General features: G+C 40.7%; 1 protein-coding gene across 9 annotated transcripts in view; it reads left to right on the top strand.

Annotated features, from left to right (window-relative positions):
• The first annotated feature begins 718 nt into the window (after positions 1-718).
• Ino80d (INO80 complex subunit D) overlaps positions 719-26,708 on the top strand; it is a 72,267-nt gene continuing 46,277 nt past the window's right edge. The window contains exons 1-6 of one of the 9 annotated variants that reach the window (XM_020181144.2): positions 1,452-1,629; positions 2,441-2,591; positions 12,917-12,967; positions 14,078-14,170; positions 14,275-14,521; positions 20,431-21,176. In XM_020181144.2, the coding sequence (XP_020036733.2) occupies positions 14,304-14,521; positions 20,431-21,176 (964 nt within the window). In that variant the 5' untranslated portion in view covers positions 1,452-1,629; positions 2,441-2,591; positions 12,917-12,967; positions 14,078-14,170; positions 14,275-14,303. The other 8 variants (XM_074071537.1, XM_020181149.2, XM_020181146.2 and 5 more) reach the window with 8 other exon arrangements.

Raw genomic sequence — 26,708 nt, 5'->3', positions numbered from 1 at the left:
TATCTATATAATGATACAAATAAATTGGCAGATAAATAAAGTGACGGTGAAGTCTCCTGAAGTACAGATTTACAAACTGACCACCAGACCCAGAAGTTAAGACCCGTGTGGAGGAACACCATCATGAGGCTGAGAAACAAAACGAAAACACCACTGTCATCAACACGGGAAAACAAAGTAGAAAAGAGCAATACCGGAGAACCTGTGTCTTGCAAAGATTTCTGCAGAAGGTACAGAGACACTTTTCCCCCCGGAGCAAACAAATGCACCCTCAAGTTCTTCCCTGCTCTTGGCCCCGGGCCGGGTGCAGACGGCCCAGGTGGCCTTGCTTTTGCAGAGATGAGGCGTGCAAGTTTGCACTTTTTGGGGAGCAGAGTGCACGGTCCCCCGGCCCCTCTGCCTGCCTCCAAGATGGTAGGAAAGTTGTCGTTTAGGAGGGCAGAGGAGCCGCTCTGGTGTTATGTCCTCGCAGTGCCTGTAGTGGTGCTGTAGGAGGCTGCTGCCTCTTCTTGTGCAGCCCCGGCAGCCCTGCCTTCTTGGCTGGAGAGTATATTCAGGGATTTCCCCTTAATAATCACCGACCCTGGGAGCACTTTTTTAGTTTCCAAAATAAAAATATGGTCCTCACCCCTCTTGCTTGACAGGGAAAGGCTCTCGCCGAAGCCCAGGGGGGAGCAGTAGCAGCAGTAACCGAGCTTCCCTAGTCCATTGCCAGCGCCTCTCACTCTGATCTGTCAGCCCAGGGAAAAGGGGGGAAGGAGAAAAAAAAAAAAAAAAAAAAAAAAAAAAAAGCTGCTGAAAGGTAAGCAGAGGCGGCCCCAGGCCCGGCCCACATCCCCGGGCTCCCGTAGGGCGGCGGGCTGGGCCGCGCAGGCAGGGCGGGCGGCGAGCGCGCTTACGTGAGGCCGGGGATTCGCCGGCCCACGCCAGGCCCTGGGCGGAGAATGAAAGGGTGAGTGGGGCCGGCGCTGGGGTGGCGAGGGCCGGGGGCCTCGGAGGCCTGAGCCGGCAGCTCCCGACGGCGGGGGTCCGGCCAAGCCGGGACGAGAGCGGGGCGAGCGGCGCGGCCTACGCGGGCCAGGGTCGGGGGTTGTGCGGCGAGAGGGGGGCGCCGGCTAGGCCTCGGGCCGGCGGGCCCTGAGGTGGCCGCGCCCTGCCCCCGCACCCGGGCCTCGGCGCCCCCCGGGGTCCCCTGGGGGCGTCGGCGCGGGACGGCGGCGCCGCGGGCCGACTTCGGCGCGGGCTCCGAGGCCCTCCGGTGGGGCGGCAGGCCCGGGCTGCCGGGACAGGGGAGTCAGGGCCTCGGAGGAGCATGGGCGGCCGCCCCCGCTTTCCGTGGGTGTCTCGTAGACGCCCCCCGGATTCTGGTAACCCTTGAATTTATTTCTCCCCCTCCTTCGCGCTCGGGGCGGCCAGGCCGGGGCGGGGCGGGCAGGCTGGCGGGCGTGGGGTGGGGTGGAGGGCGGTGAGGAGTCAGGTGCAGCCGCGGCCCGGAAAGTTTCCTTTTAGGCCCGAATTGGGGGCTGCCCTGTGCGTGGGGAGCCCCGGCTCTGGGTCCCGGGCCCCCGGAGGGCGCGGGGGAGAGCACTCGGCTATTTTGAAACTCTTGGCCAGTTCCGTCCATTGAAGGTACTCCGCCCTGCGCCCCTCGCCCCCGCCGCACCCCGCTCCCCGCCAAGCCCTTTCGGGGTTGCAAACTCCAGCCGGTCCCCGGAGCCGCGGGCCGGGGAGAAGCCTTCTCTTCCGGTTTGGAAAAGTTTTCCAGGGGTTTTCCTTAGCGTTATTAGTTAGTGACTGGGCTTTTTGGGGTGGGGAGGGAGGAGGTGGCTTCAGGTGGTGTTTCTGCGGCACAGCCTTCGCCCAGCGCCTGTTTTAGCCCTAACCCCACAAACCCGGAGTGTTGTTTTCAGATTTTTACGCCCCATTCCCCCCACTCCGACTCTTTTGGGGTCCTCAGGCCCCCTGGCCGGGAGAAAGATGAAGGAGACTGTCACTAGAGGGGCAGGACCGGGCGGGATGGCTGGGGCAGCCCCCAGATGAAGGAGTTTTCCTTCTTCCTTGGTCACTGTCCTGGAACCAAAGCCATGGGGACACTGCTTGTCAGGTTGCCTGGGAGCATTCAGAATTGGGGACAGGGAGGAAGGGGAGGTGGGCAGGCAGCTCCTCAGCCAGGTCTACCTGCAGTGCAAGAGTCAGTCACTTCTTTATTCTGGTAATGATTATTTAGATTTATGTGATATTTTTATATTTCACCCTAGAAATAGATTTTTTTTTTTTTGAGGAAACTTAAACTTGTGATTGCCACAACTCAGGATTTGTGGAAGAGCCCTTTGAGAACTACACATTGGTTTTGAGCTTTTATTTTCTGTGTAAATGGATTCAGTTTTAGTTCTATTTTGGTGCTACAAACTCTGAAATTTTCCTTTTTCTTTTTTTGCAGTGTAGTAAACTGAAGTTTCCAAATCTCAATTTCCCGCTTTTCAAGGATAGGATGTTTCCTGTGGCTATGGCTTAACCTCCTCCTGTTTGTCCTTTAGTGTTCAAGTTGAAATGTTAATGGAGCCTTCCACCCCCATCCTCAGTGTGGGCTGGTAATTTTTTACTTTTTCATTTGTCCTTTCTCCTCTTTCCAGTGAGCTTGTGTGTGTGTATCCTGCTTGGTGGCAGGGTGGACATTGCTGACAGAGGTGTTGTACACTCTGACCTTTTAACCTGTAGGGCACTTGAGCAGTGGTAACCCATGACTTTGTCAGCCCTGATTTCTGTCAGGTACCTATCCAGCTGAGACTCCTTATGTCATTCTTACCAAGTATGTCTGTCTGACTTTTCCTTTTGTCCTCCTGAAACTGTTCTCATATAATGATGGATAATCAGCCTTTGAGCATCGTGCTTCAGAAAGTCTTGTTTGTGGAAGATTGTTTGGATTTGATACCAAAATGCAAATTACATTAATGGTTGTTTTAACTTTATTGATTAATTGAAATTGCTTTTTGACTTGGGCATTTTCATAAAAATGTGTACAAAAATCATTACTTCTGTTATAGTTTATTATTTTTAGAGGATACTGCCTAGAAAAAAGTCTTTCTGAGTCCCTTTTCCCAGAATGCTTTAAGAGTTGAAAGAAATTTTGTTGTTGCCTCATAATTTGATATTTTAAATACATATTTTTATCTTCATATTCCTAAACTTTATTTTTTATTTTTTATTTTTTGATGGAACTGGGGTTTCAACTCAGGGCTTCACACTTGCAAACCTCTCCAGCCACACCCCCAGACTATTTTGCTGTGGTTATTTTAGGGATGTTGGGGCTGGCCTTGAACTCTGATCCTCCCGATCTCAGCCTGCCAAGTAGCTAGGATTACAGGTGTGAGCCCCCGGTGCCTGGCGTATTCCTCAGTTTTCAAAAACTGCATCTGTACCATAGCTGTGTGGTGGGCGTATCCGTCAAACCCAGCACAAGGGAGGCAGAGGCAGGGTTGTGAGTTTGAGGCCAGTTTGGGCTAAGCAGCAAGAGCCTGTCCCAAAACCCACATAAATAAGTTGGAAGGCAATGTACTCTTTCAGTTTTAAAGGTTTAGTTTAAAAAGTAGGTGTTTAATTTGTAAGTCTGAAGTAATCAAGTTTTCTTTTCTCTGGAAGATTTTATAAAGGAATTTGTATGTGCTATTCCAATTATTTTTCTCAGCAAATCATATTGCTGTCTTTAGAGAAATGAAAAATTGAGTTTACATAGATTTAAAAATTTCAAAGTCTGAGTACTCAAAATTGAAAATGTCATTTCAAAAAAATGCCTACCGTTCATTCGTATGTGAGATGTTCCCCGGGGTTAGCACCTCTCCCTACCCAGGTTTGATGCACTGGTTATAGATAGCAAAAGACCATTGGCTGTTTATATCAGAATGCAGTTGCATTCTCAGACTAGTAACCCCACCCTTGTAAAAACCCTCACTCTGATCACTTGTAAACAGTAGGTGAATAAATGAGTGCAAATTATCACTAAAGCAGATACTCCACTGTAAATATAATGGAGTCATGTCTAAGTCCCTTTAACTTACGCTAATGTAATTGTGTTCCTTAAAACAGCAATAGAGAGGCCCTGACTGTACAGGCTGATTTTAGACAATGTTCCTGGCTATTTTGAGATTCTTGTGGAGAAACTCAAAGTTAAAATTTTAGGCTCCCCTCTTTTCCCTCCTTCACTTAAGTGACAGACTACTTGGTTCTTTTTCTTTTACAAACGTGGCTTGTTTTTAGGGCTGATTTTCTTTCTTTCTTTTGGCAGCACTAGGGTTTGAACTCAGGGCCTCACACTTGCTAGGCAGGCGCTCTTACTGTTTGAGTCATTCCACCAGCCCTGATCTCTGCCTTCTAAGTAGCTAGGATTACAGGCGGGAGCCACTGCAACCGGCTGTTAGGACTGATTTTGATGAAGTCTTTCTGTTGTGACTTCCCACAGTCATATATGGTTAGACTAGGCTTTGAGTTCTGGTCCCAGGTCTTCCACTGGGCAGGTTACTTAATCTTTGGTTTGTTTATCTGGAAGTGGAAATATAATTCTATAACGTAAAGATTAGGTGACCGCTCCATATATTTGACTGATCACGGGTACTCATGTAACGTTAGTTCCCCTAGCCCACCCTCTTTGTAGTAGCATCATCTAAATACTGTTTCTCTTATTTTTCAACTAGGGTTTGAACTCAGGGCTTTGTACTTGCAAAGCAGGCAGTCTACCAGTTGAATCACACCGCCAGTCCATTTTGCTCTGGTTAGTTTGGAGATGGGGGTCTCACAAACTGTCTGATCTGGCTGGCCTAAACAGCGATCTTTTGGATCTCAGCCTTTCAAGTAGTTAGGATTATAGGCATGAGCCACCAGCACCCGCTGTTTGCTTCTTTTCTAATGAAAAATAATACATGCTTATACTATATTTGGAGAATAGACCTGTTTGTCCTACTCAGGGGACACTAACTGTTAACATTTTAATGCGCTTTCTTTCTGTGTTTGTGTGAGTGTGTGCACACAGCATAAACATAAGCTGAGGTTCCTCCAGGCAACAGTAGTTGTGTAGTTTTGTTTTGATGAAAATCTTGGGCTCTGAAGTTATATTGACTTTGAATCCTAGTTATGTGACGTTGGATAAGTAAAATTAGTCTCATTAGGTCTCAGTTTCTTCATCTGTGAAGAGGGTGGTAGTAGGTATCTACGTCATAGGATTGCTGTGAAAATGAAGAGGAATGGGGTATCAAGCCTTTCTCTCCAGTGGTTCTGTTGCGTAACCTTCACATCATGTTTTCCTCTAAAGATTTTTAATACTCTTGATGGGAATTTTTAACATGTTCTTGACTCACTATATATTAATAATACTAAGAAATTGTACAGTATATTCATAGAGTTTCAGCCTAGTCTGTGCTGTGGAATTCTGTGAGTCAGGAGTGGTAAGTAAGTACACCATAGGTAAAGGAGGAGGTGGGTTTAGTTTAATCCTAGCCTTGCCCTTTAAGATTTTGCAGTTATTTATATGGCTCTGGAGGTCTGAGTAGCTGCTGGCCTCAGTTAGGCTCACTTAGGAGTGTTTACAGAGAAGATTGGACGAACCTTTGCAGGGAATTGCAAAGACCCATTCCCTGCCCATGAGGAGTTTTTAGTCATTGGAGAAGAAAAATAAGCCCATATTTACAACATTGAGTGATAAGGATGGGCTGGCACAGGAAGAAACCTAGTTTTCTCCTCTGGCCTAGGGGCAGGCCCTAAGGCTTTGCTGAAGAGGTTTTAGTCCTAAGTGAATGGGAGGAGTTAGGTATTCATAAACGCTTAGTGACAAAAGAGTGTTCTGTGTTGCAAATTTTGTTTCTCTGTGGCCCTGGAACATAGAGAGTAGGAGAATAAATGGTGAGAGGAGAGGTCAGCCTGGTCTGGGCAAAACAAGTTTCTGTGCTAGGTTAATGAGTTTAGATTTCTTTTAAATTTATAAGCAGACCCTGAAGGCCTTTGGCCAAATAAATTATTTAGAATTTAGAGGATTTGGGTTGTATAAAGAGTGGAATGAGGAGGGCAACACTGGAATTAGGCCTGTGAGGCAGCTGCTGAGAAGAGAGTGAAGAGGGTTTGAACTAAGGTGGCTGGCAGTAAGATGGAGAGGAAGAGTGACAGAGGCAGGCTGAGAAGGTAAGCAGGCTGCAGAGGATGGCCACGTGGAGACGCGGGTATCACGCTCAGCTGGTACTAGGTGGTAGTCGGAGGTAAATGGGTTTAGACAGTAGGGTGTAAGAAAAGGGAAGTGCACCTTTGTGCATTGACAACTGTATGTTTCTTGTTTACCTCAGGTAATAACCTCAAGACTTAGGGAAGATGCAGAGTGAAAATGATAATAAAAGCCTTTAGAGATGTTTTGTCAGGCTTTTTGTGTTTGTGCGTGTCTTAATTACTGCTGTTTTATAGAAGAGGCTTGTGGGAAATTTTGGATTTTTTTTTGGTGGGACTGGGGTTTGAACTCAGGGCTTCAAGCTTACAAAGCAGACACTTCATGGCTTGAGCCACACTTTCTGTTCATTTTGCTTTGGTTATTTTGGAAAACGGATCTTGTGAACTATTTTCCTGGGCCGCCCTTGAGTGTCTATCTTCCTGATTTTATCTTCCCAAGTAGCTAGAATTATAGGCATTATCCATGTGCTAGCAAATTTTGGATTTTTTTTTTTTTTTTTTTTTGTGGTACTGGGGTTTGAACTCAGGGCCTCACGCTTGGTAGGCAGGTGCTCTACCACTTGAGCCACTCTGCCAGCTCTGTTTTGTATTGGATATTTTTGCAATAGGGTCTCAAGAACTATTTGCCTGGGCTGGGTTTGAACCTCGATTCTCCTGATTTCTGCTTCCTGAGTAGCTAGGATTACTGGCTCCCTGTGAGTCAGTGCCTTTAGATGAGCTAAGTTTGCTAGTTTTTCCCTGACCCACTCTGGTGACTCCTGTAAGCATTTCAGTCTTGTGCCCCTATAAACTAAAAGAACTTTGGAATATTGACATGTAAGTGTAGGGGCAAGAGAAGGGCAGAAAGAAAGTCACTGGGCCCTGTTCAATTCCCAATACTGCCAAAAGAAAAAAAAAAAAGGAAGCCAATGACTGAGCACCCTGGAGGGATTTTCAAGAAGAGAAAGTTGTCAAGGGTCCTGCTTCAGAGACATAGAGTAAAGAAGAGGGAAAAGTTTATGTGGAATTTGGTAACAAAGAGGCCATTAGTTTCAGATTCTTAGAACAAAAGAACTTTGAGGAGTGTAGCTACAACTTAGTTTTTCTCCATTCTTGTCCTGTAATGTAGGATTTTTGCAACAATAGTGATTGTGACACTGATAGGAATTTAGAAAGCATTTGGTTGAAAAGGGTTATTAACTGGAGCTAATAAATGCTCTCAAAGACTGTTTTTTTTGGAACTTAGGGCCTCATGTGTGCTAGTACACTTCTAATACTACCATCACAAGAACATCAGAATGTAAAAGTTCTATAGAATGTGAAGTGGTTTTTATTTTTTTTTTGGTGGAACTGGAGTTTGAACTCAGGACTTCATGCTTATAAAGCAGGTGTTCTACCACTTGAACCACGCCTCTGGCCCTAAAAAAACATTTTAATATAGATCACAGGAAAGAATTCTCTGTAGAGTCTGTGAAGCTAGCCCCAAGAAGGTGGGAGGGCCTGAATTAATGGAGATTATACTGCTGCATTCACAAAACGATAAGCAGCTGCAGAGGGCATTTTAGCCCTGCAGATTCTAGATTAAAATGATAGTACTAATAAGCTACTACTTACTGTTTCTAATAGTAGTTAACACTAAGTGATTACTATATGCTGGATACCATGCTAAGCATGGTTCATGAAATACCTAATTTAATTCTCCTGAGCAATTCAGTGAGGTACATACAGATGAGAGAATTTACCAGATTTGAGCCCCATCCCTGATTCCCACCAGAGCCCATGAATGATCTCCACTGCTGCATCAGTCATCCTTACCTTTCTGATCTATCAGAAAAGGAGCTAGTGTGAAGGTCCTTTAAAATATTTTAATTTAAATAAGTAATGCAACTTTCCTGGTGCTGTTTGGCCAGTCTTTGGCATGTAACAGACATTTAATAAGCATTTATTTTTAAATAATCTATTTTGAACTTTAATTATTATGCATGTTTATATTTTTGGGTGACAGGCAGTTTTCTCACTTTTTTTTCTCTTTCAGTTATGGATTTTCATCATTCTTCAAATTTCACTACTGTTTGTCTTGATAGTGTGAATGTTAAGTTTTTTAATTAGTGTATTCACCTTTTTAGCTACATTTACTTTTTTAATTTTTTGCTCTATCATGTTGAATTACCTCTCATTTTAAAAACGAGAACATGGCTGGGCACCATTGGCACATGCCTGTAATCCTAACTACTCAGGAGGCAGTTTGAAGCTAGCCCAGGCAAACAGTTCTCGAGACCCTAACCCGAAAAAAACCCATCACAAAAAAGGACTTGTGGAGTGGCTCAAGGTGTAAGCCCTGAGTTCAAACTCTAGTAATGGAAAAAAAAGAGAGAACATGAGGGAAGAACCTTTTTAAGACTGTAAAGCATGGGAGCTGGTGAAATAGCTTAAGTGATAGAACGTCATCTGCCTAGCAAGTGTGAGGCCCTGAGTTCAAACCCCAGTACTGCAAAAAAAAAAAAAAAAATTGAAAAAAGACTTTATAGCATTGAAACTCTAAATGTGATTGTAACAGTAGCCCCTCCTGGGATAAGTGAGAATTCTTTATATCTGCATTAAATATAATGTTCTGACAGTTTGAATTCATTCTAGTTTAAAAAATAATTTTAAGTATTTTGTAGGGTTTATGCTCTTTAAAGGTGTGGAGTATGAAATTACAGATGGCAATTAGACGCCGTGGCAGTGAAATGAGCATCTTTCTGAAACAAGAATCAAAGAACAGTAATGGCATGCAGAGACTCCACGTGGAGGTGATACGGGGTGGTCCACAGAGAGTAATTGTTATGTTGTGCCAGATTGTTCTGCGGTTGCTACTGCAAGGCTGAAAGGGCCATTGGTTGCTTTTGTAAAAGCTTAGCTTCCTTTTCTCACTGCTAATATTTTGTCCTCTGTATTTGTAAAAAGAGAGAAACTATAAAAATTGTTTACCAGTTAAACTCAGCATACAGTATAAAGAAGGATTTTTTTTAAAGATTTTACATCTTATCATATTTCCTTCTTTTGAGCTGCAGGACATAGATCTGTTTGCTATGGGTATATTCTTTCTATGGGCCTTGAATGTTGTCTGTTCAGTAATACTTATTTCTACATTTTGGTAATACTACATAAATGTGTTTATTTTGCTGTTGCTCTGAAGTGCTTAATTGCCTGTATTTTCCCTTTTAAGAGGGCAGAGATTCTATAAATTCTAAGCAAGTTGTCTTCACAGCTAAAGATGATAACTATAGTAAATTTAGTCTTATGATTTTTTTCTTCCTTGTTAAAGTGATTTTCATCAGCTATTAAAAGGCAAAGCTTAGTTTTACCTATTTGTTGTCATGGATTAGAAAATATAATTAATCTCAGTGCCTTACACATGCTAGGCAAGCACTCTACTACTGAGCTACACCCCAGCCCAGAAAATGGTATTTTTTAAGTCTTAGGGCCTATAAGACATTTAATTAATATTATGTGGACTATGTATATATATATATACACACACACACACACACACACACACACATATATGTTCATATGTTTCTTTGTTGTATCTCACATTGAATGCCAGAATGAAGGTGATGTGAATTTTACCTTTGGTAACGGGTAGGGGGAAAAAGGTCCAGTTGTGGAAGGCTAGAGGTAAAGAATGAAAAACAAAACAAAACACTCCAGAGGTTTTTTTTCTCTTGAGAATTGCCCTAGTGCTTTTTTTTTTTTTTTTTTGCTGTGCTGGGGCTTGAACTCAGGGCCTCACACTTGCTAGCCAAGCTCTTGCCACTTGAGCCATTTCATCAACTATGCCCTAGTGCTTTTGTCATAATTTCTTAATTTAAAAAGGTAACAAGTGTGAAGCCCTGAGTTTAAACCTCGGTACCACCAAAAAAAAAAAAAATTATTTACTTATATAGAAAAGACCACATGAGCACATGGGTAGTTGTTTCCAGCTTATAAAAAAAAGTGCTTTTGATATTAAAATAATCATTTAGAAGGAAGTTGGAGTTCAAAACACAGGGCCATTTTCACTCCCCTCCCTCCCTTTTTCTCCCTTCCTTTTTTTCAGGATGGTTTGGCTACCACTGTGCTATACCCCAGACTATTAAAAAATTTTAAATCTTGTAAATTATACTAACTTCTCTTGGTGTATGTCTGTAGCTGTTAGAAATCATTGTGTAGACTGAAGTACTATAGTGTTTTTTTTAAAAAAGAATTACTTAAATGCTAGAGCTCTTACCTAGCATGAGTGAGGCCTTGGGTTCAATTCCTAGCACCAAGAACAAACAAAAAGAATTATACAATCAGGAATAAATGTAGTAATCTTTGAATAGACAACATGGAAATAAGAATTACTGTTAACAGCTAGGCGCCAGTGGCTCTTGTCTATAATCCCAGCTATTCAGGAGGATGGAGGTTTGAAGCCAGCCTGGGCGAATAGTTGTGAAGACCCTATCTTGAAAAAGTTTATCACAAAAAAGAGCTGGTGGAATGACTCAAGATGTAGGCCCTAAGTTCAAGCCCAATTCCCCCAAAAAAGAGTTAGTGTAACAGAATCTTTTATGCATTCAGTATGTACTTACTGAGCACCCATTACCTTCTGGTTCCTGTGCTCGGCCTAGGGATATAATAATGCACAGAAGGCCGGTGGTCTCTGTGGGAGCTTGTTTTTTAGCAGGGAAGACAGCAGAAGAGCAGGCAGTTAAAATAGATTGTGCTGATATGAGTGCCCAAATGGGGAAGTACACAAAGCGCCTCAGAGTAGTATGTAACTAACTGAGTTTGGGGGGTTCTGCCTGTGGTGATGAGTAACCTGTATTTTTAAGGACTAGACTGTGGCTGATTTGAGGAGTGGAGCACTGTGTTGAAAATAAAGAAGGAAGAGGTCCATTATTCAGGGCAGATGGTACAGTCTGTTCTTAGGTTCAGTGAAAGTAGAGAAACTTGGGTGTCCAGAGCTGTGAGTAAGGCCTCCTCCACCCCTTTATACATTTCCTTTCTTTTTTTTTTTTTTGGCAGTCCTGGGGCTTGAACTCAGGGCCTATACCTTGAGCCACTCTGCCAGTCCTTTTTGTGATGGTTTTTTTGGAGATAGGCCTCTCAAACTATTTGCCAGTCTAGCTTCAAACTGTGGTCCTTCTCTTCTCTGCCTTCTGATTAACTAGGATTATAGGCAGAGCCACTCACACCCGGCTTCTTTCTTTCTTTTTTTTTTTTGTGGGGGGAGGTAATGGGGTGTGGCTCACTGGTAAGAGTGCTTATAGTTAGACAAACATTCATAGTAATCTTTGTATCCCAGCACCATAAAAACAAACAAACAAGCAAAAATACTTGCTAGCAAGTGCAAGACCTTGGGATCAATCTGTAGTACCACCAAAAAAAAAAAAAAAATCACCCAAAATAACAAAAAAACCTGGCCTGTTGGTACATGGCTGTAATCTCAGGGAAGCAGAGGCAAGGTGATCCCAAGTTCAAGGCCAGCCTGAGCTACATGGTGAGTTTAAGGCAAACCTGAAATACATAGGAAGACCCTGTCTCAAAAACCAACAAAACAAAACTTTTCAATTCTTAGCACTGTAAAGAACTTAGAAAAAAAATTGTTATTTATTTATTGTTTTTGTGGTATAGGGGCTTGAACTCAAGGCCTTCACCTTGAGCCACTCAACCAGCCCTGTTTTTGTGAAGGGGTTTTTGAGACAGGGTCTCTCAAACTATTTTGCCTGGGCTGGCTTTAAACCGCCATCCTCATCTCTGCCTCCTGAATAGCAGGATTGCAGGTGTGAGTCACCAGCACCTGGCTGTGATGGGTATATTCGAGATAGGGTCTCAAGAACTATTTGCCCAGGCTGGCTTTGAACCATGATTCTCCTGATATCTGCTTCCTGAGTAGCTAGGATAAGAAAAAAGTTTGAAACAACATTTTGAAATGAAGTTTTACATTGATAGCAAATTCTTTTTTGAAAGCTTAGATTTATTAAGATGCTATTAGAAGGGGAGACAGAGAATATGATTACATGCCTACAATATGTCAATAAAAAGCAAATGTTGCTCTTCATATCCCTCCATCCCTGCCCTCAGACTTCCTTCTATGAGTCTAAAATATTCTTGTACTTGTTACATGTAAGCTGCTTTTTTCTTTTTTCTCCAAAGCAATCAAATTGGTCCTGTAAATGACTTTTTAAACTTATATTCAGGGCATTTAAAAAAAATTTTTTATTGAACTTCATATGGACTTGAACGAATTTTGTGAAGTGTTTGTCAGGTGGGTGAGTAGTATAAAGACTGTAACAATAAAAAACATCATGGTTTTGCTTTGATATATTTCCTGTCCTGAATAGTCAGACCTCTAGGGCAGCTAAATTTAAATTTTAGTCCAACTTTTCTTTTTTGCATCCTAATAGGGTGAAAAGAGAAAACACTTTGTTTTACATTGGTCTGTGATTAGATTTGTTTGCTAGTGCATGCGATTTCTATTAACTAAATTAATATTTTAGATTTTTTTTAATACTAATGTAAGTGAAATATTTTCTGAAGAACAATAGAAATGCTCCACCATTATCCCTGGCAGATGGAATGTGTAATATGACATTAACGTTTATGAGTAACTTCCATTTGTCCAGGGATTACCATGTGCTAGGCATGATACTAGTTTGCTGCATGTTTTATTATTTGCTCCTTAGAACAACCTAGCAATAACATAGCTACTGTTATCCTTGTTTTGCAGATGAGAAAACTGAGATTCAGAAAGGTTAAATGATTTGTTCAAGATAACACAGTAAGTGGCTGATTTTGGACTTGACTAACCATGTCTTCTGAAACCTCAAGCATTTAAGTATCGTGTTATTCATTGTTGTAGGAAATTTCGTTTCTTTTTCCTTCCTCCCTCCCTCCCTCTCTTCCTCTCACTGATTCTCTCTCTTTCCCTCCCTCTCTCTTTCGTTCTTGTTGGGGTTGAACGCAGGGCTTTGCACATGCTAAGCATGCACTCTTCCCATGGAGTTACTTCCCAGCGATACTCACTTTCTTAAAGGATATTTCTTGAGTTTTTTGGTACCTGGTATCTAAGCTGTTTCAGTTAGCTAACTGGGTGGTTTTGGGAGGGTGGGTTAGGCTACATTCGTTCACTAAGACCCTTCTGAATTCACAAAGTTGATTCCATGTTATAGATTGTATGTTATATAAATGCTACCCTTGGTCCTTTTGTGTGTAGAAGGGCAGCGAATATTGTATGATTTCTTCTTTCTATGTTCTTAGGGAATCTCAAAAGAGTCAAACTGTAATTATTCTATTTTGAGTGATTAGGAGCTCCATGTGGTGCAAAGCATTGACCAAATGATATAAATATGGTTGAGTGGCCAGTCTTTGGGTTCAAGAAGCTTAGAACTTGGACGGGATAGATGTGATGGAATATTAGAAGGAAAGTGATATATTTTTTAGAAGCAGAGATTTGTTCTATTTTGTATGTCACAAAAACGTTTGTCACAAATTGTCAAATATTCTGACAACGTATCAAAAAAATGTAGAATTTCTACAGTTCATTCCATTGGTATGATAAAGGGATCTGGGTTCTGAAAGTAAGCATAGCATGCAAACAACAGTAGAGAAATGAAAAACCCTGCACCTGTGACGTTCATTTGGTGGAAGAACTCTGCTGCTTTGAGGTATTCACAAAACCTAACCAGAGCATAATTTGGTTCAATGGAGGAGATAAGGCAACATGTTTTATAATGCCTCTTATTTTCTTAGTTGACCTCTTTATTGGGATGTTGGATTATAATGAAGAATTCATCATATTAGAAAGGGTGATGCCGCAATATTTTATGTTCTGGGTGAACTGGCTTTGCTTATGTCTATTCGTTAACTAGGCCTTTTGATGTTTTTGTAGACAATCTGCTTCATCTTGATTCAGCAGCATTCCAAACTGTGGTATTTTTGGGGTTCTCTTAACGTTGCTATGGTGCAGAAGATTTAAAATCAGGTATGGCTGTGGGGCCAGAAGCCCCTCAGTGAAATTCTCAATTTGAACTTACCTTACACTCTCTGATCTATCATTTGTGTTTTTTTTTTTTCCATGGCTTATAGCTGATGTTCACAAGGAATAGAGTCACGTGATGTATGAAGGGAAACATATACACTTCTCTGAGGTTGACAATAAGCCCTTGTGCTCATATAGTCCCAAACTGTGCAAGCAACGGCGTCTCAACGGCTACGCTTTCTGTATCAGACACGTTCTGGAGGACAAGACTGCCCCCTTCAAGCAATGTGAATATGTGGCCAAGTATAACAGCCAGCGCTGCACCAACCCCATCCCCAAATCAGAGGATCGCAGGTAAGAGTTACCAGTAGAATCAGTTCTTCATTTTGTTAGCAGTCTTGGGATTTTTCTGTGTCTTCTCCCCTCATCCTTGTTCTCTCTTTCTTCTGATGTGGTGAATTAAAGTGTTGAGTTCTGTGGGTAATCTAAGTAAACGCTGGAATATTTCTAAGATGAGAGATGGCAATTTCTTTTTTTCCTTTTAAAAAACTTTTCTTTTGAACTATATGTTAGTTGTATAAAGAAGTTTCACCAGTAGCATTTCCATTCATGCATTTATTTTACTTTGGTCAAATTAAAGCCCTCTGTTACTCTCTTTTCTCATCTAGCCTTCTCCCACTAATCTTTTCTGAGCAGTTTTTAGTCAGTTTCGTTATGCTGTTTTCATACATACATGTACAATGTAGTTCAATATAACAGTTTCCTTTAAATGATTAGCAAATATGAGGGTTTATGCCAAAGTATGTTCGAGTGTTTTCTTCTTTTTATTGATTTCATACTTTTCTAGAATTACTAAAAAAATACTTTTTCCCTGAAAATTGCTGCTTGAATCCTTGGTGCTGATTTGTTTGGTTGCGGCCATAAAAAGTAGCTTCTGACTTCTCTATCATCTGCCTACCGATAGAAATTATAGGAACTGATTAAGTGTCATGATTGGTAATAATTTGGGTTTTTTAAATCTGTGCTTGAAAGGTAATAAAGGATATGTACTTAGTTGAAAAAGAATTTAAGATGTTATTTAAATCATTCAGAAGATGCATTTGCAAACATACTTTTAAGTAGTATCTGGCATTGTTTTATAATCTTGCCTTTTTTGGTTAAAAAGTGTTCTGAATAGATTATGTTTACCATAATTTAGAAACTGTATTTTCACTTGAAGAGTAGGCTTTATCCTCAGTATTATGAATTTATGCTATGCTGAATTTAAAAAATAGTTGGGTTATTTTTAAGGAAGGAGTCTTACATTGGCTGTCTTTCATATTTTTAGGAAAATGAATGCTTTCACGTATAATCTCTTCTTGCCTTTTTCTTTAATCCTCTTTATAGGGAGATGCATGCTTGTTTTCCAAAAGTTTTAGATTCTTGTTATCTTTAGGTAGAAAATTTAAACCTTTTACTTCTATGTTAACCACACTCGTGCACACACACACACACACACACACACACACACACACACACATCCATGTTCCTGAAATACAAATGCATCTGCATAAATTGGATGAAAAAGAGTCATGTGTTTTTATGTCACGATAAGCACTTTTTTTACTTTCATATGAAATAAATAGTTTGTATTGGTAGAGGTCCCACCAAAATGAGTACATATAAATGTGGTGATTTGGGAATACTCCTTTAGAATTCCTAATGAGCACTTAAGGCTTCAAATTACAATATCTGAAAGTTAGAAACAGCTGCTTAGTGAGGCAAGGAATAAAATTTTAATCTCAGGTGAGAAAGGGACCTGCGTGTTAGGTTAAACGTATCTGTCTAGCTGGTTTTAGCTGACTGGAAATGATGATTTTTTTTTACCCTTGCCTCTTTTAACATGAAGAATTGCTGGGCTTGTGTTAATTTTTTACCTCAAGTTCCAGTGTAAACACAGCTCTGTGATTTTGTCTTAAATTCAGTTTATCACAGTTGCAGTTGTCAACCTGGGATTTATTTTTTCCATTTGAGCTATAGCAAGTGTTGTCTTAGTAGTTGGCATCAAGAACTGAATGGAGAGTCCTGAATATTTTTAAAATACTAATTCTCTTAAGCATCTGTCTTCATATTTGTCTTTGAAGTAGCTTTTTCTCTTTAGAACAAGTTAAGAAAGGAAAGGGCTTTTGTGTTCTGTGTCCAGAGTAGCTGTGTTTTGTAAGTACTAAGCTGACAGGAGATAATGGTTCATGCCTGTAATCCCAGCACTTGGTGGAGGGAAGAGGACTGAGAGTTCAAGACTGGCTTGGGCTACAATAGTAGACCCTGTCTCAAAAAAAAAAAAAGTATTGTACAGTTTTTTCAAAATTATTCCATGACCACTGAATGCAAATGATTTTTGTTGTTTATAGGATTATCTGCGAATAGGTTAAAGTGAAATCAGAGGAGGTAATATTCTTTTTTTTGACTGTACTGTGGTTTGAACTCAGGGCCTCATGCTTGCTAGGCAGGCACTTTTACCACTTGAGCCATTCCACCCACCCTTTTTTGTGATGGGTGTTTTTTTAAATAGGTCTCTGAAATAGTTCTCCTGATCTCTGCCTCCTGAGTAGCTAGGATTACAGGCATGAGCCACTGGTGCTTGGCAAATCAGCTATTTTATGTAATAATAATAATAATAATATATATTATTTATTTATGGTACTGGGGCTTGAACTCATGGTCCCACAGGCACTGTACCACTTGACCCTCTCTGTGAGCCCTTTTTTGTGTTGGTTTTTTTGAGATAGGAATGCATGAACTATTTGTCTGGACTGGCTTTGAACCTCGATCCTCCAGATCTCTGCCTGCCGAGTAGCTAAGATTGCAGGCATGAGCCACTGGTGTTTAGCAATAAATATTTTTCTTTTTTTTTTAATTTTAAGACGATTTTTGAGACAGGTCCTCACTAGTTAGCCCAGGCTGGCTTCAAACTCACTCTGGAATCTGGGCTGCCCTTGAACTCACAATTCTGCCTCATTGTTCCTGTTGCTGGGATTACAGGAATATACCACCATACCTGACCCTTTAATAGATGTTTTGAACTTAAATTTGCTATGGTATATAAATTTAATAGTACATATATGTCAAGACATTTTCTTATTTCCTGTACATTTATTTTTAGAAGTATCTTGAGATATGATTCACATGCTATATAGTTCATTCATTTAAAGGGTGCCATGCAGTATATTTTACTATTTCACAAGATTATATAATCATCACCACAATGTAATTTTAGGACATTTTATCCTCCCCAATGGACTCCTATACGCATTAGGAGTCATTTTCCCCATCCTTGTTCCTTTAGAATAGAAATGCATATTTGTGTACTTATTTTAAATGCTTCTCATAATTAAGTAAACCCTTCTAGTCTACTCATGAAGAATTTACCCTCTCAGAAGAAGCAAGGATTTGCTCTTTCTTTTTTTGTTTTTTTGAGATTGGGCCTCAACCTGTAGGGCAGGCTGGCCTAGAACTGGCTATGAAGCTCAGACTGACCTCAAACTGAGTATTTTCCTGCCTCAGCTTCTCAAGTGCTGGGATTACAGATATGGCCATCACATCAGACTACATGTTGAGATGGTGCCTACGCTGTGGAAGAGGGAGGGAGGGCTGCATATGCAGATTAGCCTATGTGGCCTTCCAGGGGCAGCTCACAGCAGCCTCATTTACCAACTGGGGCTGCCCCTGTGTAGATGAGCAGGGATGTTTGATTTGTAAATTGAAACCAAAAACAACTGAACTTTACCTTTCCCTACTAATAAAAAACCTAATTCATTTGTTTCTTTTTTTTGTCTTTTCTTTTTCCCTTGTGTACTGAGGCTTGATCCTAGTGCTCACATGGTAGGCAAGTACCCTACCACTGAGCTAGCCCCCAATACTTTACAATTTTATTTTGAGACAGGGTTTTATTAAGTTGCTCAGACTGGCCTTGAACTTTTGATCCTCCTGCCTCAGCCTGAAGAGTAGCTGTGATTATAGATATGCCCACCACACCTGGCTACCATTTACTATTTATTACATTTTTTTTCACTTCTTGGCTATTCCCCCTACCCTTTTCTTTGCTTCCCATTGTCTTCTGAATATTTTGTTTAAACTATACCTGGGACCTAACTGTAACCTGCTAGGTGTGCTCTGTAGAGATGTCACTTGTGCTATAATAAGTTCCTTTTTTTTTTGGTGGAACTGGGGTTGAACTCAGGTCCTTGTGGTTGCAAAGCAAGTGCTGTATTGCTTGAGTCACACCTCCAGTCCATTGTGTTCTGGTTATTTTTGGAGATAGGGTCTTGCTGAGTATTTGTCTAGAACCGATATCCTCCGATCTCAGCTTCCCAAGTAGCACAGGTACAGACATGAGCTATAGGCTCCTGGCAATATGTTCCATTTTCAGATGACTGGGAACCACTGTCAGAGGGGTACATGCCCCTCTTGGAACATTGTTCTTTTTTGGTGGGACTGGGGTTTGAACTCAGGGCTTCATGCTTTCTAGACAGGAATTCTGTCACTTGAGCAACACCTCCAGTCCTCTCTTAAAGCTTTCTGATGTTTCTAATGTTTTGAGAATTTTTCAGCACAGACAAGCAAAAACAAAATTATTGCATAGTTTTGTTTAAGCTAGAAGTTTTCCAGTTTATTTAAGCATGGGATACTGTTTTTGTGGCATACTTGTTAACATATTGTGGAACTATATGAAGAATATGAGTTTGGAGAAGGCTGTTCTGCTGGTCAAATGCCTCCACAAGGTCTCAGTGTGGTTAATTGACATAGCAGGTATTCTATTTTCTTATTAACTCTGTCCTTTCATAGTATTTTAAAAATAGCATTTACATTGCAAAGATAGACTTCTTATTGTTGAAGACTAATTAGAGTTTTGTAAGGTCTGTTTTTAGTTCAAGTCTCAGCCCTGTCACTTTCCACATGGAACGTGGTTTGGGGCAAGTTCATTTCTATAAAATGTGGTTTTCTTGTCTACATAGAGGACATTATGTCAGTACCTACTCTACATTGGTACTAGAGAAGATATATTCCATGTGTTTGTATTTTTGACTATTGAGAAACTCATTCCTTGCAATTCCACTAACAACTTTTATTCTTTCACTTTCTTCTTCCATTCTCCCTACTTCACCCCCATCCCCATGTGTGAAGCACAGAGCAGACACTTGACATTCTTTAGGATTATATCAAGATCATCATTCGCCAGGTATTCAAATAGTGTTGGAACATACATTTTTCTCCATAAGAGAATTTTTTTTTTTTCAGTACTGGGGTTTGAACTCAGGGTCTACACCTTGAGCCACTCCACCAGCCCTTTTATGTGAAGGGTTTTTTTGAGATTAGGGTCTCACAGAACTACTTGTCTGGGCTAGCTTTAAACTGCGATCCTCCTGATCTCTGCCTCCTGTGTAGGTAGGGTTACAGATGTGAACCACTGGCGCCTGGTTCCATAAGAGAATTTTCAGTGGTCCTCAGTCTCTTGACAAGTTGCTTTGAATACTGTGAATAGGGAGTAATAAAGCTGTGTGAGGAACAACAGAGCTGTTGCCCAGGCCACTTGTCAGCAGACTGACTTGGTACTCTGTGACCACCTCTGTACATGTACAATTCCTATATTTGCCTCAGCAAAATTGCACAGACTTTAGGGATTGCTTGAGAGTAATGGAAATGGAAGTTGCTTTTTTGGTTTTTGTTTTTTTTGCTATAGCCTCTTGCTATGTAGCTCAGGCTGTCCTTGAACTTGAAATCCTTCTTCCTCAGCTTCTCCAGTGCTGTAATTACAACTGTGCACTACAGTGCCCAACATAAAAGCTGCATATTAAATTGACTAATGCCAAGAATTACTAAGGCCATGCAATCTGTCGTTGTTTGGTGATACTAGGGATTAAATTCAGGTCATTGCATTAACTAGACAAGTTCTCTGTGCCATGTAATTTTAATGTATTAGGATTCACTTTTTTTTTTAAATTTTGTGGTCAGAGCTTTATGCTTGCAAAAGCAGGTGCTCTACTACTTGAGCCACAACTCCAGTCCATTTTGCTCTGGTTGTTTTGGAGATGGGTCTCAAGAACTGTTTGCCTGAACTGACCTCAAACCACTATCTTCCCAATTTCAGCCTCCCAAGTAGCTAGGATTATAGGCATGAGCCACCAGCACCTGGCAGATTCATATTTTATAGTTTATAGTTTTATATTCTACTTTTCTTCATATGTTTGATGAACCTTTCCCTATGTCTTTGTGTATTTTTACAGGTACTGCAACAGCCACTTGCAGGTACTTGGCTTTATCCCGAAAAAAGAGAGGAAGAAAAAGAATGATCCTATAGATGAGGTGAAGGTCAGGCACCAGATGGATACCATGGCCTTTAGCCTGACAGTGCCCACGTTGGCTTTGAAGATGCCTAATGGACTGGATGGCATGTCCCTCTCTCCACCTGGGGCAAGGGTCCCTCTCCACTACCTGGAAACTGAGCTGGAAGACCCATTTGCTTTTAATGAGGAAGATGATGACCTAAAGAAAGGGGCAACTGTGAGAAAGAAGTTGCAGAGCAAGTTGGCCCAGAATCGGCAGCGTCAGAGAGAGACAGAGATTTTAAAAATTCGGCAAGAGCACTTTAGTCCCCCTACTGCACCTTCACAGCAGCAGCCTCCGCAGCAGCACTCCCACCTGTCACCTTTATCCACTTCTTTAAAACCTCCAGCGCCACTGCAGGGTTCAGTCTGCAAGTCACCTCAACCTCAGAACACCAGCCTACCAGTGCAGGGAGTGGCCCTCACCACACACACTATAGCACAAGCAAGGCAGTTGTCTCACAAGAGACCTCTGCCCCTTCTGCCATCCAGTAGGGCTCCCATCTCAGACCCACCCAGGACTGACCGGGTCCTCATGAAAGCCACCGCCTTCTCTCCACATTTCTCTTGCATAAGTCGACTGCAGAGACTGGTGAAACTGTGCACTCAAAAACATCAGTTGGACACTGATCTGTTTCCCCATTTAGGTGAGTTATGCATTACCATATCATACATATCATACATGTATGATATAAAATGTGTTCTTGTCACGTGAAGCTTTATTCTCGCAACTACCATGCACCTGATTGGCATAGGATACCTGTGCAGAGTGACATAGTGTAAGACTCTGTACATATGTATTTATGGTTCTATGAGACAGGGTTGCACTGTGTAGCTCAGGCTGGCCTTAAGCTCATTATTTAGATTAGACTGCCTTCAACTTGAGGTCCTCCTGCCTCAGCCTCCCAAGTGCGTATTACCAATTTAGAAATCCAGTTGTAGTTTTTTTTTTTTTCAGATGCAACTAGGGGTTGAACTCAGGGCTTCGTGCTTTCAAAGCAATTGCTGTGCTACTTGAACCACACCTCCAGTCCATCTTCCTCTGGTTATTTTGGAGATAGGGTCTCTTGAACTTTTTGCCTGAGTTGGCTTCAAACTATGATCCTCATGATCTCAGCTTCCCAACTAGCTAGAATTATAGGTGTGAGCCACTGGTGCCTGGCTCTAGTTGTATCTTTTATTAGTAGTAATGCCAGTTTAAAAGGTGACTGTGTTGGCTTGTATGTCTCTATGAGTTTAGGACTTGTGTATTTTATGAAGTTTCTACGCGTGTGTGTGTGTGTGTAGTTTTTTTGTTTGTTTTTTGAGACAGGGTCTCATTGTGTTGCCTAAGCTGGCCTTGAACTCTTACTTCAGTCTCTGGAGTAGTCTCTGGGATTATAGGTGCTCTATGTTTTATATTATAGGACTTTGTCATAATGATAGCATTGTTAATGTCTGCTGATAGTTTTTTTTTCTTTAACCTTCATTTAAGAAAAATTCCCTAAGTAATTTCTATTCATGATTGAAAAGCAAGAAAAACATATATATGGGGCTAGAGGTGTGCCTCAAATGGTAGAGTGTCTGTCTAGTAGGTGCAAAGCCCTAAGTTCAAACCTCAGTACCACCAAAGAAAAGCACAGATAAAAATTTATTGTAATCAAATGTCTCTTTCCTTTGTTGCTTCTAAATCCAGGGTTTTTTTTGTTTTTTTCTCAAGTTTTTTTTGTTTTGTTTTGTTTTTTTAGGCAGGGTCTTACTGTGTAGCTCAGGCAGACTGGCATCAAATTTGTGATCCTCCTGTCTCAGCCCTTTAAGTGCTGGGGTCACAAGCATGTACCACTGTGCCTAGCTTGGTTTTGTTTTGACCATTTAAATTCTTTATTCATTTAGAATTATACTGGTATATGATATGAGCTATCATTCTAACTTCAAGACAAATCATTCATGATATGGTAGCAGTGGCAGTGTGAGCAAAGGGTACGAATGGAAAAAGTCTGAATGGTCGGCAAACTAGTGGAAATCTCAGTGCCCATAGCAGGCAGGGAAATAGAGATCAATACAACAAGGAGTTGGTGAAAATTATATCCATTGTTGGTGGGGATATAGTATTTTATACATTGCTGGTGAGTGGTGTAGCAATATCTACTAAAAAAAAAATACATATATATGGCCAGCAAATGCCCTTTTGGAATTGTATGAATAAATACCAAAATGTAAGAATATGTGTGCAAGGATGCTTCTTGAAGTATTGCTTACATAATTTTCTGCATTAAAAATCTGCAAAGTCCTGAATAACCAATGGAAAACCTTGATAGATTATGGTTCTTACATGTTTTTACGAAATATTAGGCAGCTATTAAAAAGAATGAATGAGTCTTTTCACTGGAATGTACCCATGATTTACCAGGTGGAGAAAGATCAAGAGGTATCATGTTACTCATTTTTTTTTTTTTGATGGTATTGGGGTTTGAAGTCAGAGCTTCATACTTGCTAAGCAGGAGCTCTACCTCTTGAGCCACTCTGCCAGCCTAATTCAATTTTTGTAAAAATAAATAGGCAAAGGACATAAATAAGCACAATAGTATACACATCAATTACTTACATATATGGATGGTTGCCTTTTTGGTGTGAGCATAGATGAGAGTGAAGGGATGTACACAACCAGACTCTTAATTGACATCCTCAGGAAGGATGGCATTGGAGAGGACGCGTTCAGTACTACTTCATCTGTTGTTAAGCCAGGTTTGACTTTTGTTAGTTTAAAAAACTAATAAAAATTAAAATATACATGTGTTCATGCTATTTATAAATATATATATACACATATATATATACGTATATATATATATATGTAGCAAAAATAAAATGCCCCAAGCCTGTTAAGTACTCATTCATTAATATCTTGGTATATTCTTTCAAATATAAAATTAAGTTCCTACCATGCATACATACTGATTTGTAATCAGTTTTAAAAATATATTTTTTTTGATGGTACTCAGGGCCTACATCTTGAGCCACCCCACCAGCCCTTTTTGGTGATTATTTTGTTTTATTTTTTAATCTTTTTTTTTCATTGATTTTTTTTTTCAAGATAGGGTCTTGCAAACTATTTGCAGGGCTGGATTCAAACCATAGGGAAGTGGGGAGAAATGACCCAAACATCATATGCACATATGAATAAAATAAATAAATGAATGAATGAATGAATGACAGTAATAGTAAAAAAAAAAAAAAAAAAAAAACATGATCATCCTGATCAGCTAGGATTACAGTCGTGAGCCACTGGTGGTCAGCTTGGCAAAAAATTTTAATAGTAATATATTTTCAAGTAATAAATTTTCACATATACAATATAATATTTTATGGTGAATTCTGTCTCCAATTTGTCACTTCCAGTTTCTATCATTATAAATTTTTATAGCAAAGTAATTTCTGTCCTATCCTTAAGCAGAAGTAGAATTGCCAGTTTCAAGCCTTTACTTTTTTTTTTTGTGGTGTGGGGGGATTGGGCTTCACCAATGCTAGGCAAGCGCTCTACCACTGAGCTACATATACCCCCAGCCCCCACACCATCCAGCCCCAAACTCACCATCCTTCTGCCTCAGCCTCAGGTGCTGGGATTATAGAACATGCCACCAAACCTGGTTCTCTGCACTTTGAAAAAAAGTTTTGAAGGGTTGCTGTTATAGCAGCTCAGTGGTAGAGCTTGCGCTTAAGCATGTGTGAGACCCTGGGTTCAATCCTAAGTATCCCCTCAAATAGTTTTTGTTATGAGTTGACAATTTTTAAAAATTATTTTGTCAATTTACTCTTTTTAGCAGTGTGAGAGAATGACAGTTTCTTCACATCTCTATTAACCCTGATTATTATTTTGCCTCTGCAAATTTAATAGAAAATCGGCTTTAATATGCATACCTTAGATGAGTAGATCTCAAAACTTTTGGCCTCAGAATCTTTTACATTTAAAAGTTAGATGAGTGCTGGTGGTACATGCCTGTAATCTAGGTCCTTGGGAGGCTGAGATCAGGAGGATCATAGTTTGAGGCCAGCTTGGGCAAATAGTTCATGAGACTCCATCTCCAAAATAACCAGAGCAAAATGGACTGGTAGTGTGGCTTAAGTGGTAGAACACCTGCTTTGCAAGTGCAAAACCCTGAGTTCAAACCCCAGTCCCACCAAAAAAAAAAAAAGTTATTGAGCGGCTGGGTATAGTGGCTCATAGCTGTAATCCCAGTTACTCAGGAGGTAGACATGGGGAGGATTGTGGTTTGAGACCAGCCCTTGGAAATAGTTGTCAGACTCTATCACAACTAATAAAGCTGGGCACGGTGGTGTCCTCCTGTCATCCTAGCTATTCAAGAGGCATAAATAGGAGAATCGCAGTCCAGGCTGGCCCTGGTCATAAATGTGAGACCCTATTTGAAACACAACTGAAGTGAAAGGACTGTGGGTGTAGTTTAAATGGTGAAGTGCCTGCTCAGCGAGTGCAGGGCCCTTAGTTTGAACTTGAATACAGCCCCAAAACATTATTGAGGACACTGGAGGGTTTTGTGTACGAGTTTTAGCTGTTGGTATTTAGTATATGAGAAATCAAAACTGAAAAAAGATAATTTGAGTTCAGGATGTAAGCTCAGTGTTAGAGCACTTGCTTAGCATGCATTAGGACCTGGTTTCTATCCCTGGTACCAGTGGAAATAAAAAGATGTTAGTTCATTCAAAAATAATGATAATAAATGGACTGTATGTTAACCTGTTGTTTGTTTAAATAACTGTCTTACAAAATAAAAATAGCAACAACAACAACAAAATAACAGGAAAGAATGGCATTGCTTTCATTGTCTCACTGTCTAGTTTATTTGAGCACAACAGGGTTGTTGTGTCTGCTTGTGTGCTCAGTCTGCTGTGATACGTGATTTTGGTTTGTAGATAAAAATGTGACCTCACACATAGCTAGGTGGAAAGGGAGGAATATTTTAATAGCCCTTTTCAAATAATTGGGGATATTTGAATTTATACCAAAACTTGACCTGTGGTAGTACTCTAGAAATTAGTTGCAGTGTGGCATCTGAAACCATCTCAGGGAACTTGTGGTACCGTTAGATTAATACCCATTGGTCTGCCTTGTACTTCTGATGAACCTTTTACCTGTTTTTTTTTTTTTAAACACCATGGAATATATTGGTTTACTGAGTTACATAGGTGTTCCAAATGTTGACATATTTCATTATACAAAATAAAAGTCACCTTTGTTAATACTATCACCAGTCTTATCAGAAAAGTCTAACTGCTGGAAGTTATCAAGCTCTCAATGATGAATTTAAGTTTTTTCAAAATCAAGCTTTCAAATGAAAATTCAGATTTTTATCATTGGCAACTGTTGTGGCTTGACATGAAGTTTTCCCTTCCCCGAAAAAGAGTCCTATATTGTAAAGGCTTGGTTGCCCGCTGATGAGCTTTTGGGAAGTGACTGGATCATGAGGGTTCTAATTTCATCAGTGGATTAACCATTCATTGATAGATTCTTTTTTATTTTTTGCTGGTACTGGGGCTTGAACTCAGGGCCTTCACTTTCAGCCACTCCACAGCCCTATTTTTGTGAAGCGTTTTTCAAGATAGGGTCTCGCTGAACTATTTGCCCTGTCTGTCTTTGAACCAAGATCCTCCTGATCTCTGCCTCCTGAGTAGCTAGGGTTACAGGTGTGAACCACCAGTGCCAGGCCATTGATAGATTCTTAATTTGATGGCATTATTGGGAGGTGGTGAAGGTAGGAGGTGGAGGAAGTTGGTCACTGGAGGTGTGTCTTTGCAGGGCGTTCCACATCCGTAATCCCTCCCTTTCTCTGCTTCTGGGGCCATGAGGTGAGCAACTTTGCTGCCTCACATCTTTCTGCCATGATGGACTGAAGCCTTTGAAACCATGAGCCAAAATAAATGTTTCCTGTCTTTTATGTTGATTTTGTTACAGGACGAACAGTGACTCACACAGCAACAGTGAATCCCCTTGGCTGTCTTCTTGACTCCACAGTTGTCTCGCAGACGTTTTTTGTTTGGTTTTGCTTTTGTTTTTTGGGCATTGCTGGGGTTTGAACTCAAGGCCTAGTGCTTGCATGTAATCTGCCATTTTAGCCATGCCTCCAGCAGAGGGGCTTCCTGCTTTCAAATAAAAACAGTGTCAAATGAAACAAAAGCAGCAACTT

This window comes from Castor canadensis, chromosome 4, assembly GCF_047511655.1.
Source record: "Castor canadensis chromosome 4, mCasCan1.hap1v2, whole genome shotgun sequence".
NCBI lineage: Eukaryota > Metazoa > Chordata > Mammalia > Rodentia > Castoridae > Castor > Castor canadensis.
This window is presented reverse-complemented; position numbering and strand designations above follow the sequence as displayed.